The sequence below is a fragment of the Thunnus thynnus genome, chromosome 20 (genome assembly GCF_963924715.1).
Source record: "Thunnus thynnus chromosome 20, fThuThy2.1, whole genome shotgun sequence".
NCBI classification, from domain to species: Eukaryota; Metazoa; Chordata; class Actinopteri; order Scombriformes; family Scombridae; genus Thunnus; species Thunnus thynnus.
In genome coordinates, this window is record NC_089536.1 from 25,487,268 (window position 1) to 25,501,276 (window position 14,009).

At 40.4% G+C, this 14,009-nt stretch overlaps 1 protein-coding gene across 5 annotated transcripts in view; it reads right to left on the reverse strand.

Annotated features, from left to right (window-relative positions):
* Positions 1–14,009, reverse strand: part of myo15b (myosin XVB) — a 37,894-nt gene that overhangs the window by 9,967 nt on the left and 13,918 nt on the right. For all 5 annotated transcript variants that reach the window (XM_067576294.1, XM_067576296.1, XM_067576295.1 and 2 more), the window contains 22 exons: positions 13,893–13,955; positions 13,694–13,751; positions 13,412–13,536; positions 11,452–11,547; positions 11,129–11,364; positions 9,363–9,532; positions 9,154–9,226; positions 8,860–9,042; positions 8,645–8,754; positions 6,779–6,846; positions 6,408–6,492; positions 5,475–5,507; positions 5,272–5,331; positions 5,055–5,158; positions 4,098–4,394; positions 3,292–3,370; positions 2,736–2,861; positions 2,271–2,439; positions 1,152–1,242; positions 730–1,006; positions 451–557; positions 103–162 (listed from right to left, as the gene is read on the reverse strand). In XM_067576294.1, the coding sequence (XP_067432395.1) occupies positions 103–162; positions 451–557; positions 730–1,006; positions 1,152–1,242; positions 2,271–2,439; positions 2,736–2,861; positions 3,292–3,370; positions 4,098–4,394; positions 5,055–5,158; positions 5,272–5,331; positions 5,475–5,507; positions 6,408–6,492; positions 6,779–6,846; positions 8,645–8,754; positions 8,860–9,042; positions 9,154–9,226; positions 9,363–9,532; positions 11,129–11,364; positions 11,452–11,547; positions 13,412–13,536; positions 13,694–13,751; positions 13,893–13,955 (2,670 nt within the window). The remainder of the gene's footprint in view (positions 1–102; positions 163–450; positions 558–729; positions 1,007–1,151; positions 1,243–2,270; positions 2,440–2,735; positions 2,862–3,291; positions 3,371–4,097; positions 4,395–5,054; positions 5,159–5,271; positions 5,332–5,474; positions 5,508–6,407; positions 6,493–6,778; positions 6,847–8,644; positions 8,755–8,859; positions 9,043–9,153; positions 9,227–9,362; positions 9,533–11,128; positions 11,365–11,451; positions 11,548–13,411; positions 13,537–13,693; positions 13,752–13,892; positions 13,956–14,009) is intronic.

Sequence of the window (14,009 nt, forward strand, 5' to 3'; positions counted from 1 at the left end):
GAAAGGCAAGAGAGATAACTAGTAATGAATTACAAGACAGATAAATACACTGGGATTCCTCAGTAGCCTATAAAACATGATGACACCTCTAAATATACTCACCTGTTCACATAACAGATTGAGGATATAGGGCCGGTTGAACGTCTCTCGGGGGTAAAACACCTGGAGATAAAAACAAATGACAGAGAAGTGGATTTATAACAGGGAGGTTTCCAGTTCACCATCTCATCCAAACATACAGTTTTTACTCAATTTCAGTCCCTCTTGCATGTGGATTGCAGTATAAATTACCAATTAAGTCATTCAATATGCGCCTCTTTCTCCCCAGTAAGATCAAAAGTCATTATGTGTTCTCTGTCTAGTCTTTGTAAGTTTCAGTGAGTCTTCAGGTCACAATTATGGTCACGTCTAGGGGTAGAGTTCAGTTATGTGTGTGTGTGTTTATCTTACCTCTTTGCGCAGGAACAGTTTTCCCGGTGTGTTGGAGTGAGAGAAGTAGACACCAGCAGAGAAGCGGTGGAGCTGGGAGTGAATGCCCTCCTCGCCTGGCATCATATCTGCAGTTAATAAACAGTAAAGACTGAAATGAACACTCTCACGCTGGATCCTGTTAGGTTGAATGCTACAGGGAATACAGGGACTCACAATACATCTCACTTTATATAATTAAATAACATATGTTATCAATTTAAGTTTTGGGGACTGCTCTGTGAGGCAATGGACACCCACTGAGAGATGGAGCAGCCATGTCCGGCGGGTCGGGGATGTTCTGAAGGATGGGTTCTGGGTACAGAGGAGGAGGTGGGGAGTCAGGGGGAGAAGACGGAGGCTGCTGGGAGCGCTGGGAGCCGAACATGTTCTCCAGGGAACGCTGCTTCTGCTTCATGTTACTGGAGATGGCGCGTGGACCTCTGGGGGAGGGAGGAGAAGACGGTGGGGAGGGGGGCCTGGGAGGAGGCTGCTCCATGGTAGGCTGGAGTGGTGGTGGAGGAGGCACCCACTGTTTCTGCAAGCAGGAAGCAGAAAATGTGAGGATGTATCATAATATATTCCAGGTGGAGATACTCAGTCTGAGACACATTAATAAACCTAACAATAGCACATTTGTTTCCTACAGACATTTAGATACAGACTTTTCAGACCATTCTGACCTTCTCTTGTGGCACTGGAGCTTTGTTTCTGAGTTTGGCCAGAGCTTCCGCTTTGGGATCACCCTTCTTTATAAAGTGCCTTGGAGGATGTCTACAAAGAGAACAAAATCAGTGAATCAGAAACATTAGTTATTGTTTCTAGTGAACGACGCCACTGTGGGATCAGTCTACTCCTCATTTAGCTGGAAACCCCCAGGAACCTCTTAAAGGTTGCAGAAAAATACATCAACAATTAATAAAATTATAACAAAGAATGGGAGGTTTAAAAGTTAAAAAATGTTTCTAAAAAGTTACTTGGAAGTTTAATTTGGAAGTTTAAAACTAAGATTTAAAGCTTTTTTGCCACTTGGAGGCAGCACAGCAAGCTGGAAACACAACATTGACATATTATCACCTTATAAGTTGTTTTGGCTAATAGGTACACAACTTTAGCAAAGTTAGCATTTTGAACTCATGTTTGTGTCCACCTGATGAATGTGAGTACTGTTATGATCTCCACCAACTTTCTTCTTTAGCTTCTTTAGCTTCTAAATCCTCCACTGTGTTCACCAGTTAGTCTCTAACTTTGTCTGTCTGCTGTTTGGTGGGCATGTACATATAGTTTTCAGTGGGTTCGCTGAAAACAGCTGCTGTAAATGAGGTGGATGATTAGGGAGTTACAGGCCAAAACAAACAAAATTAGCTTACAAAAGCTGAAAGGCTTTGTAGAGCTGAGGTGAACTGCAACTTGGGTGATAATTCTCTGCAGGTTCATCACCACATGCAACTGTCTTCAAATTACATGGCATTTGATCCATTGTTAATATAAAAATATTGATTAGTAAGCAAAGTTCTTTAACACTGATGCATTTGGAATATTTCATTAAATGATGAAAAGGGTTAAAACTTGTTTATATTCTCCAAATTAAGTTATTGGACAAAGTATTATTTTAGTATTGGTACCAATACCAACCAGCCCTAATCTAACCACAGCCCTACATCCTAACCTATGTTTTATTTTAAGAATAGTGAATGTGATTTCACCTCATCCTGGCTGCACTTATAAACAAGATGTAGAAGATCCATCTACACATAATATCAGCTGAAACTGATTGCAAAGAGTATATCATTGACACTGACCTGACAGGCTCAAAGGTTTGGGGTTCTGGTTGGGGTCGGCTGTTGTACTGTTTGATGATTTCCCGGATGTTGGAGGTGGGTTCGGGCTGAGGCTTGGAGAGAGGTACTGGGGCGGGTGTTGTTTTTGGGGGGTCAGCTTCTTTAGCAGGGGGGGAGGGAAGACGGTTCACTGAGGGAGATGAAAATACAGAAACATTACTCCAAGCTCTTCAATTCATTTTCTATATAATTAGTTTGTATCTTCTCACAAAACAAAAACAACAGATATTTAATCTCATAAAAGGATGACAGGGAGATTAAAGAAAAAGCTATGTGCTCTTTTTCCTTATGGGCTCAGCTACCCATGATTTGGTCAACAAAATAACTATTTGAGGGTAAAGGGGTTAAATATTCCTAATATTTCTAGATTCCACAAATTATTCTGTGGATTTTATGTAACCCCCTTTACTTGTCTCATCTTCTCACCCTCAGGCTTAGGTGCTGTAGGTGGAGGCGATGGTTGACGTAAAGGCGGGGAGTGTTGCTGTCTGGGTGGGTTGGAGGAGGCTGGACGTGGTTTGGGGGTTTTGGATTCACTTTGTCGATGAGTGCCTAGAGGACAATGGAGGAGAGACATGGTGACGAACAAGGAAACAATGACAGAAGTGGAAAATTGTTGTAAATATGATGATTTAAAGTTCTACTTCTAGCATTTTAACATCAATGAGCCAATGAGACATTCATGTAATAACTAACTGAAAACACTTGTAGCCTCTATCAATCTCTTCTGCACTATGCATGTTACATTAAATTGGATATAGTGGGAAATCTCCTAGAAGACACAAATTGCTATCATACTTTTAAGCAATGGGATGATGGCATAAATCACTTCCACCAAGTTCCAATGCTCTTCAAAGGAAAGGAGGAAGCAGTGGGGTTTGTGCAGATGTAAGAGACAGTTTAGGAGTTTGAAGATTGTTTGGTCAAAAAGAAAAAAAGATGCTACATATATCACTAACGATCAGTGGTCGGCTCCACTTACCCATTTTATTGAAGAATGCCCTCTTTTCTCTGAAAGAGTGCAGGTCATCTGGATCTGGTGAGTCCACTTGTCTCTCTGGCTGTCAAGGTAATAAACAAACAACATGTCACCACAAATTACTTTTAAATTCTTATTAGCAAATCTGATGAAAGACCCAAACCAGCAATTCATTGATCCCACTACAGCTCACATTGTGCATTACAAAACTTTATTTACATTTAAGGCTCAATTTTTCAAGGCTCAATAGACTGCAGAATAATTGTGAGTCCCTCAATAATACATGTCGTCTATAATGTCCAGCTGAAAGTAGTCTCCAACAAATGGACTATTTCCTCCTGTTTGAGTAACATTTGCTGAAACCTACAGTGACCAGCTGTTTCAGGAACTTATGAGGCTTATTTATGAAAATGAAACTGCATATTTGGGACCCCTTTTTTAAGAAAGAGTAGGCAACTCAGAAAGAACTGAGTGACGGACTGAAGCCTTGTTGGTTTTGGTCTTTCCATGACATTTGTTGACACTATCAAATATGTTCAGTCTTATTCTTTAGGCACCTGAACACACAGACTGGACAAAATATAAATAATCACCATCAGAAAAATGGGCCACAGCAAGCGTAAAAAAGTAAATAGGATATAATAAGGAGAAATAAAATTTAAAAAAAAAAACAAGTGGGGGTGTTTTAAGCTGAATATAAATAGAGACAGTTTGTAGAAATGTATGAAAAAAGGAATTTAAAAAATCTGGTGTCATAATATAAAGATGTGTTAAAAAGCAGCAATAGAGAACACTACATGCAGAAATACCTCAGGCACAGGTTGCCTGTAGCTGGAGGTGGGTTTTGGTACAGGTGCTTTGTGCTGGACGGGTGCAGGTGGGGGTGGGGGTGGGGGTGAAGGAGATCGACGGGATGGGGAGGGTGAGCGTGAGCGTTCCCTGGAGCGCCGCTCAGACCGGCGTCTCCGCTGCCTCTCCTCTTCCTGCTTTCTCTCCTGCTCCCTCTGCCTCTGTTCCTCCTTCCTCTGCTTCTCCTCCTGTTTCCTCTGCTGCTCCTGCGTCTGCTGCTGGGACAGAGTCATCGCCTGCATTGTCATCTGCTGGGCCTGAGGAGAGGGAAGAATACAGAATGAAAAAAAATCAACCACAATAATAACTTTAATAATAATAACTTAATTTGTATAGCATTTATCAAAAAATAGTTACAAAGTGCTTCACAAGGCAATGGAATATCAAAGGCTATAATCAATAAATGGGATAAAACACTAAAATGCACATGGGAAAAAAAACCCACTAAAATACAGGCATGTAAAATATAAAGTAAAATCAACACAATAAACAACAGAAGCTAACAGCAGGCAGTTGATTGTGAACATAATTAAAAGTCAGAGTCAAACTGTACTCCCAGTTTTCTACTGACGAGTTTAACATATACTGACAGACTGCCAAGGTGATTGTGGATCGACTGGACAGAGACAGATGAGCCAAATAGCCTGATTGGCTCTCATTTAAGTGTAGGGAATTGTTGGACATCCAACACTAAATCTCATTTAGGCAGTGTATAAGTGTACTTAGACTGCTGGTGTCAGCAGGTGTTATTGGCACATAAAGCTGGGTGTCATCTGCATAAAAATAATAATGAATTGCATATTTACAAAGAATAAGCATGTATACTGAAAACAATAATGGACCTAAAACTGAGCCTTGTGGCACACCAGTGGACCATAATGTTACAAAGATAATATCCTAAGTGTGCTGGCCCTTACCATGAGAACGGCCTGCTGGTTTATGAGGGCCTGCTGGGTTGCTGCCATCTGCATGGGGTCAGCGACAGCAGGAGCAGGCATGGGAGCCTGAGGCATCATCATGGCTATGTTGAGATTATGACATACAAGAGTTAAAGATTTAAATAGCAAAGAGGGAACTCTGAATTTACTGGATGAACAAACTGATACACTAAAATGTATGATATTGAGGAAATACCTGGCATGGCTGGCATCATAGGAGCTGCACCATAGCTGGGCATTGAAGTTACTGGCATTCCTGGACATAAACCACACAGTGACATAAAGATTAGAAAACTGAAAGAGACAGTTTTTTGCACTTTACTTCATATTAAAAGGACTTAAGACAGCAGGACATAAGAAGTTTGATTCTTGAAGACACAAATGAATCTCCTCACTTACCCATAGGATAGCTTGGCATTGTCATAGGCATACCTGAAAAACAGAATCATCAGTTCTAATTACTGTTCAATAACTGAAGCGTGTGATTTAAGATGAGACTGAAAAAGTTAAGTCACCTATTACAAAATAAAATTTGTATGTGTAACTATGATACTTATTAACTTGATGTACAGTATATGCTCCATTTTGCTTATACGTGAGTCCTCTGTGGTATAGTGTAATTCTACTACCAGCAAACTTTGATTTTTATTATAATTCGATTTTCCTAATCATTCGTAGCACCTATTGTATGTCTGTCCATTTCTGGAAGAGGAATCCCTCCTATGATGCTCTTCTTAGTTTTTAGGATAAATCCAAACTGCGGGTTTAAGGAGAGATGGTGGTTTAAGCTGTTCAGATTGTAAAGCCCTTGTCACTGTAAAGCTTGTTATTTTGTGCTATATTAATTGACTTGATCTGCCGTATTACATGTATATTATTTTCCCATAAAGAATAATTTATTATTTTATGCTGATGTGAAACACAGCACACAATAAAATTATTAAGCACAGAGCAAAGTTTAGTTTTCTTTAAGTATTCTTTGTGTATATAATTTATGTGCTTGGAAACAATCTTGTTCTGTGCTCAAATTTCCCAATTGTATCCTCACAAATGAGACATGAATCTAATTCCATAGAGTCAAATAAACTTTTTTCCGAGCTCTTGCTTACAAAACATTAACACCTCTAAGGACAAAATGAGACGTAGATGTAAAATGTATTTTAAATTTTGAAATATAACCAAAGTGATGTTTTTTCTAAATAAAGACTTTTTTAGTTTGGTTGAAGAACAGCTGTTTAAGAGTGTGTTATAATACAACTATACAGTACACTAAGTGATCCTCATGGTGTGGAATGTTTCATGGAGATGCAACAGGAGATCTAGTTTTCCTACCAGCTCCATACATGCCAGGCTGCATGGGTCCAATCCCTCCTCCACCTCTCATCCTGCGGTTTAGCATGGCCACTCTTTCCATGTCCTACACACACACACACACACACACACACACATCAGTGATACATTACATAGTGAGTGACAGACAGGAGTGCAGCCACTGAACAGACGACAGGAAATACAAGCCAGTGACTTCACACACTCAGTAATAAGATACAACCAGAGATACACAATCCAGCAGAGACCAGTGAGCACACTGTGCACCCTACAGTATAAAACTTTAACGCTATTCGGGAACAGGCAAACATAACCTTTACATTAATCACAGGTCACAGTTTGAATGATAAAATAAATCTGATGACATCACTCACCGGGGGTCCTTGGTCCAGTACAGGATCAAACAAGTCATCAACATAGGCATCCATCTGTCGACCACGACCTATGAACAGGTGAAGAAAGATGATAGCAACACAATGGATGTAGTCTGGATTTAGCCTGACAACATGTTCATGTTAGCCATTTACTGGCTCTCATCTCTGTATCAGATATGTGTATTCAATAACAAGCTTTAATAAACCCACTGTAAGCTACCTGTGAACTACCTGAGTGCCTGGCTAGTGAACATTGCAGCTATGAGCAGGATATTTTCCTCATGAGTTAGTGAAAATTAGACTTAAACTTGTCAGGTGCCCAAAGACACGACCTCAAATGAATGCTAATGTTGCTCCTTAGCTGCTGGCAACTGTTTATTAGCATGTTTTCCATATCAATTTTATAAGGTGAGGTTGTGTCAATGTTGTGTTTACAGCTTGTTGTGCAGCCCCTAAGTGGCCAAAAAATGAATTAAGGCAGTTTTTTCAACAATAATCAAATAATTATGTTGTCTTTAATGTTATTTCTTAACACATACACCTGTGTTAATCTCATTTATGCTTTTTCTGACAATGTTTTTTATGGATGTGGCTGGGTGGCTAGCTATGTAGGAGGATGATATACTCATTCTTAATTCTGTCTACATATCGCTGATTGGTTGAATGGTTTGACTTGCTCAACAAATCGGAGATGTGGTTAGTCAATTAGAGGTTTGGAACAAGGCTACCTCTACAATACTGGGCATTAAGATCAGAAAATAGCTCAGGACCCTTGTCATTTCAGTTGATATTTATGTAGTGGTGCATATTGGCAAACACATTACCAAAGACCAGTAAGGGTTTGGGGCCTCTGGTAGCAGTTTTCCGCTTTGCCCAGTTAATAATCCAGCCTTGAGTTGGGACCATGCAGTCACTTGATTACACTTGTGCCTGAGTTCAGAATACCAGCAACAGTCTCAGTTACTTGACCTTGAAGGTCAGCCAGTGTGAGCACAGTCACTTGGAACACAATCGAGTGAAAGTGAATCCAGAGTAACTGATAGACCCAGAGGACAGCATGATGTGCTGCAGTTGAAGAATGAATGAGGTGGAAGGAGTCCTGTTATGATAACTCTTTCAGTTTGGTAGGTTAGTGTGTGTGTCAGCACTGATGTAACACGTCTGACTTCTTTTTAGCCACTAATGTGACACACCCGAGACACGAGCAAACAACAGTGGTTTTGAAATGTGGTACAACGTGATGATCCTGCAAGGTTGAACTGTTTGATTTGTTGTTTTAAACGGTATAACAATGTAAGAATTTTACCATCCACTTTATACCCATTAAATAAAACCTGCATCAGTGCCTACATCAAGAGAAGAGCAGGCTGACCAAAGCCAGAAGAGGCCCACCAACTGGATGGCTACTACCACCACCAGCCTCGCAGGAGGACATTTTGTTGCATGGGTGATACAGAGTTTGGTCCCGCGGCTACAAGTGAGTCCAACCTGCAGAACAGGGAAACAATACACCCCCAAGGGATGAACAGGACCATTCACACATCAAACTTGCAGCACACAGGGTTAGTCCCAGGTTGCGTGCATGTTAGGTGGAAGGGGGTAGCAGCCTCTGGGTTTCAGTATGCTTCAAAATAATTTGTTTGTATGAGATGTCTGAACACAACTAAAGGCAAAAGAACTGAATGGACATATTCAAAGGTGGAGTGAAAAGCTGTCAAAGAGACAGTTTGTCAGATGCAGCACCCCTAATTCTGATGTCAGAAAGGTGTGGTGGAAGGGGGGTTTCTGAAGATGTTTGACAATCTGATAAGTATTTTGTTTAAAGCATACTGATACTGCCTGAACATTTCACTGCATATTACCTACCTTCCTGTGGATAATTCATTCCCAAGGGGTTTCCCTCAAAAGGAGGCAGCCCTGGAGCTTGCATGGAAGGTGCTGGTGGGATGAAGCCATCCAGATCTGTAGCCAGCATTCTGGAGGAACAGAGGGAGACACACACAGATTCTCACTGTTTTAGCAAATCCTTTAAAACAACCTTGGATTGGCCCAGAAAACAAATGACTTGTTCACTGTGTTACCTGTCTCCCGGGCTGCTGAATAGGTAGTCAGAGTTTGTAGAGGAGGGGGTGCCTGGTGGTGGCAGCACTTCAGCTTCAGCTCCGGCCAGCAGATCCATGACAAAGTCTGAGCCAGCCAGGTCGGACCAACCGTCATCAGTCAGAAGAGACACTGACCAGCCCTGCACACCCTCCAACACACCTCTATGACACACCAACAACACATGGAGCAGAAAATCAGGGAGGATGTATTTGCAGAAACATTCATAAGTGAAGGGAGGTAAATGCACTGTATGTTCCAAACTAGATGAGCACCTGTAATGCAGAAGCCATGAGGCCAGCTGCTCTCCTGTGGTCCATGACTCCACTTCAGTTGTCAGTTTCTCATCTGAGAAAAAATCGGAGGAACATCAGAGGATATTATGAACCTTTTAGAACTTTTTACAGTTTAGAGTTAGAGTTTCTATTAGTAAATTTGGTCCAGGTTTATTTTACTGAAGAGTTTGACTTTCTGCCAGTCTCACCATTGAAAGTGTGTACGTCCAACAGCATGGTCCCCTTCCTCTGGTTGGTGGTCCACTCTAGCTGGGTGGGGGGATAGATGCGGGCAGTGGGGGCTGGCAGCTGCAGTGATGTGAGCAGTTTGTGTTGGCACAGTGAACGGTACTCCCCTGGACCATAGTCAGAAACATACCTGGACAGGAAATACTGAAGACTGAGTCATGCACAGACAAGTAAAGTGTTTTTCAGACAGGGAAACATAACATACAGTAATGGTTAATCACATTGTAGGCTTGTGGCGGTATACATGTCCACAACTTCACTACCGTCTTTTAACAATTTCCACACAAATCCAGTGTAAAAGCGAGGCAAACCATGGGAAGAATTCAATTTAAAGCTGCATTAATCTGTTTTTTAGCCACTTCAACTCCACAATAAGCTAAACATCACATGATTGACAAATTATTGACTTGTAAAGTTGATGGCTCACATATTAACAAGCATTTGCCTTTTAACAAATCAGACACATTTATTGGTTTCCTATTTCTGGTCTGACAAAGTCAAATATTCATTCTCCATCAAGCACTGTTTTGGTCTCCACTGTCTGAGGAAAATATCTGGCTCTTTAGGTGCTAAATCCTCCACTCTATTCAGGAGTTAGTTAGCTAACTTTGTCTGTCTGCTGTTTGGTGCTGGGCAAGTAGTATACAGTGGGTTTATCAGAGCTTTTTGCTAGAAGCAAAACCATGAAAGAAATTAGCTGAAAGATGCTAAAATCGCAGGGTCGGTTATCTGTGGGTTTGTCATTCCATGTTCTTTAAAAAGCTATTGATGACAATAGCCAACAATGGCCTCTGGCAACAAGTGACAATCCTGTAATTGTAGACGCTAAAATGTAGTGTAACAGCAACCCACTCAGTAATGTGAGTCACACATCAATATGTAATATATTATATTACAATATGCAATATGTATATGTAAAGTTTGCTATTAACTAACACTAGCCACCATATGTTACTGGTCATACTAGAGCAAGTAAGGCTGTAGCAGCAAAACCCTTGAGTGAGATGAACTGAGCAAGGGTGTGTTTTAATTATTATGAATTCAATTTTTCATTTTTAAGAAGATTGTTATTTTTTCTTCTAAATTTACAATTATAAAATATAAAATATAAAATAAGTAGGACTTTAATGTCTTCCAACTCATAGAGATTTGTCTTTTGTGCATGAATGTGTTTAAATTAAGTTGGTAGCATCGCTAGTATGGAACAGTTTTTTGTACTTTACATCTCTGTGGAAATGTGCATGAAAATAAATAAAATTGCATCATGACTTTCATTAATAGCCATCACTGTAAACAAAAATGTATTAAAGCCACTATGTGCTGAATTAAAAGAGTTTTGACTTTGGTGCCCCGAGTGGTAATATCAAAAAAGACACTGTAGCAGAAAGCGATGCATTCTGGATATGACAGGTGAATGGGCTGAAAGCAACACAAAGACTGCATCAACTTTCACCAGATCGTCTAATTGCCTAAAACCAAACACACCATCAAACTAATTTGAAAGATGATATAAAAAATTCTACACACAGTGGATTTGAATTCTTAGAAATAAAGATATGAAAAATATATAAATTATAACATAGAAATCTAACATAACTTACATATTTATACTGTTACAGTTACAGACAGTGTGACTTCATATCATTAACCCCATCATATCCCATCTTATCATACCCTCCACTAAGCCTTGTTTGTAATAGAAGGCTAACCAAAGCGTAGCACCTACTTGAGCAGGGTTTTGTCCAATGTTGGTGAAGGGGTGAAGGCACTGAGGCAGCAGGCCAGCAGCAGCCAGCCCCTCAGGCTGCTCTGCTCCTCAGTCAGGCCCCACGTGTGGTAAGTCAACTGGGCCAGGATCTCGTCCCTCAGGGCCGGTCGGCTCTGGCCCTTTTCCACTATATAGTTGCCCAACATCTGCTCCTGCCAGCTGCTGATGCCTGACTCACCTGTAAACCGCAAGATCTGAGGAGGAAAGTATTGGAAATCATAAATGAGAAGAATGAGAAGAAATCTAATCTAATACAATCTAATCTAATCACTCTCATATACCAGTTTGTAAATGTCCAGGGCAAGTGTGGCATCTTCTGGATCCAGAGGGGTGAGGGGTCTCTGGAGGGGGTATCCCTGAGGCTGGCTCCATGTATCCTGAGGAGGGCACAACATCCATCATCAATCACCAATTTCTTCAACCAAGTATTACTTTCTTTATTATACTGATTTATTGACTGATTTATTTTTCGAAATTCATCCTGTTGGAAGAATTTTCCCTTTTATTGAATAAATCTCAACCTGTTCCCATTGGACCCTGATTTCGGAAAGGTAACTACTTCATCGTGGACACAGACTTTCCATTAACAGAAACACTAAAACAAAGTCTTCCATATGTCCCCAGCAGAAAATTGTCTCCAGTGCTTCATGCTAACACAGCATGTTGAACAATTAACCACATTTACAGCATGCAGCATATTTTGGTGATATAAGGTGGATTCTGACTATATGGACTGTAGATTCGTAATTAAAAATGACACATAATTAAATATTGGTAGCAACCATATGCCTATTTATAGAAAAAATACTTTTAGCTGTGTACAGACTGCCGTCATACTCCACCTTTAGGTCCTACAGAAACAGAAAAGTAGTTCCTAATATTTTGAAAGGTAATTCATCTAGTAGCCATAAAATCTCTAACCTGCTTATCCTGTTCCAGGCTGTGAGGAACCAGGTGCCAATCTCAGTATGCATTTGGTGAGAAAAGAGACAGGCATGGACTGTCTCATCTAGTCGTGGGAAACAGGATGTGGAAGCATCTGTTTATGCTTTATGGAGCTTTATACTATTTATGGAGGGGAGTATAACTCAATGTAACTAACCAATTACTCCTCATCCCTTAAGTCATAACCTTCTCAATGACTGACATTTATTGTAGCTCACCACATTGTGCAAAAAAGTGACATGGTGACCATGCTCTGACACATATAATGGATATAGCGCATATTTACTGTTTAGTTTTGAGGCTCTTTGCATCTAGGTGTAGCTGGCCAGGATATTTCAGAATTTCACTCCTCTTGCCAGCCTGTGAGCAACCTGAGATACTCAGACAAGAACCTACTGGCTGTTCCTGTGTCTAGATTTAAAACTAGAGGGGATCAGGTCCAAAACTCTAGAATGATACCAGAGGAGCTCAGACTCACTAGTCACTAATTTTTATGGGTTATGGGTCTTTTATGCTTGTTATTGCGTTATGTTTTATATGCTGCTTTTATCTCATGTCTGGTTCACTGGTTTCTGTGTCTGTATTTGTTTTATGTAATGCATTTGTAAAATTGGTTTTACTGGTTTCTGACCTTTGATTCTATTCATTTGTTGTTATTGTCTGTTGTGTGTCAAGCACTTTGGTTTTGAAGTTTTTCTATGGGAGACATGTAGGACTGTCTGTCACGCAATGGAAGAGACAATCAATGTGGGTAGTTTGTCTTTGTACTGTCGGGAGAGGAACTAGAGTAACAGAGGAAACCCTCACAGACTCCACACAGAAAGCTCCCGGCTTGCTGCTACATTCAAACGCAGAAATTTCTTGCTGCAAGGTGATAGAGCTAACTAGCGATCTACTGTGCTACTTGATTTCTCTGTCTTTTGGTTTGATTCTAAAAAGTTTCTACACCAACAACATTCACCTTGGCCAAATATCACCACAGATTACTAAGTATTTAACTCAACAGGTTGTCATTTCCTCACAAGCCTACATTTATTAAACACAGAATATGTTAATGTCACAGCATGAGACCTCAGAGTGACTGACGTTCCAGGGACACTTGCATGGCTTTGACATCTGAATGAAGTGCTTTATTCAACACAAACATCTGAATATAACACAGAATTATTCATTTCTTAAAAACATTTTGAGTGTGTGGGAAACCATCTGCTTAAGTGTGATTAAAATAGATTAAATTAAGGATTTACATGATAGTGCTTGGTCTGTATAATGTGTGTGTGTGTGTGTGTTGCTCACCTTTAATACGGAGTTGGCATAGCGAGAAAATGGGTATCTGTCTATATCCAGAGGCAGGGTGAACCTGTGTTCTGCCTTCACCTGTGGAGGTGTGACCTCTGTAACTCCTGACCCATGCTGCCGCCCTGTAGGGCAGAAACAAAATTACAATCACAAACTGATAAAACACAGGGTGGTGGCATATTAGCATGGGTTTTACAAACTGCCATCATTGTTTTTGTATGTGTGCAGATCATAGTGTTATCAAATCATCTCTCTGGTTCAGTTTCTTATGACGCTCACCTGTTGCACTGCGAAGTCTGGCTGACAACTCAGCAGGGATCTCTAACATCCCCACATCCTGACAGGAAAACAACATATTACAGGAGAAAGAGAGAAAGTTTGGTACTTCAACATGACGCTGGTTTCTATTTTTTTTGATGAAGGATTTGCAGGATTTGTATGATAGAGGATTATATCAGTCATTCTGTTGTTGCCTTACCATTCCTGGAGTGACAGATTTTGTCTTTGTGATTGCCTTTACTTTGTTCCTCTCCTGAAATTCCTGAAATTGAAGACATACAAACATACAAGACCAGTTAGTCAATCATACTGCTTG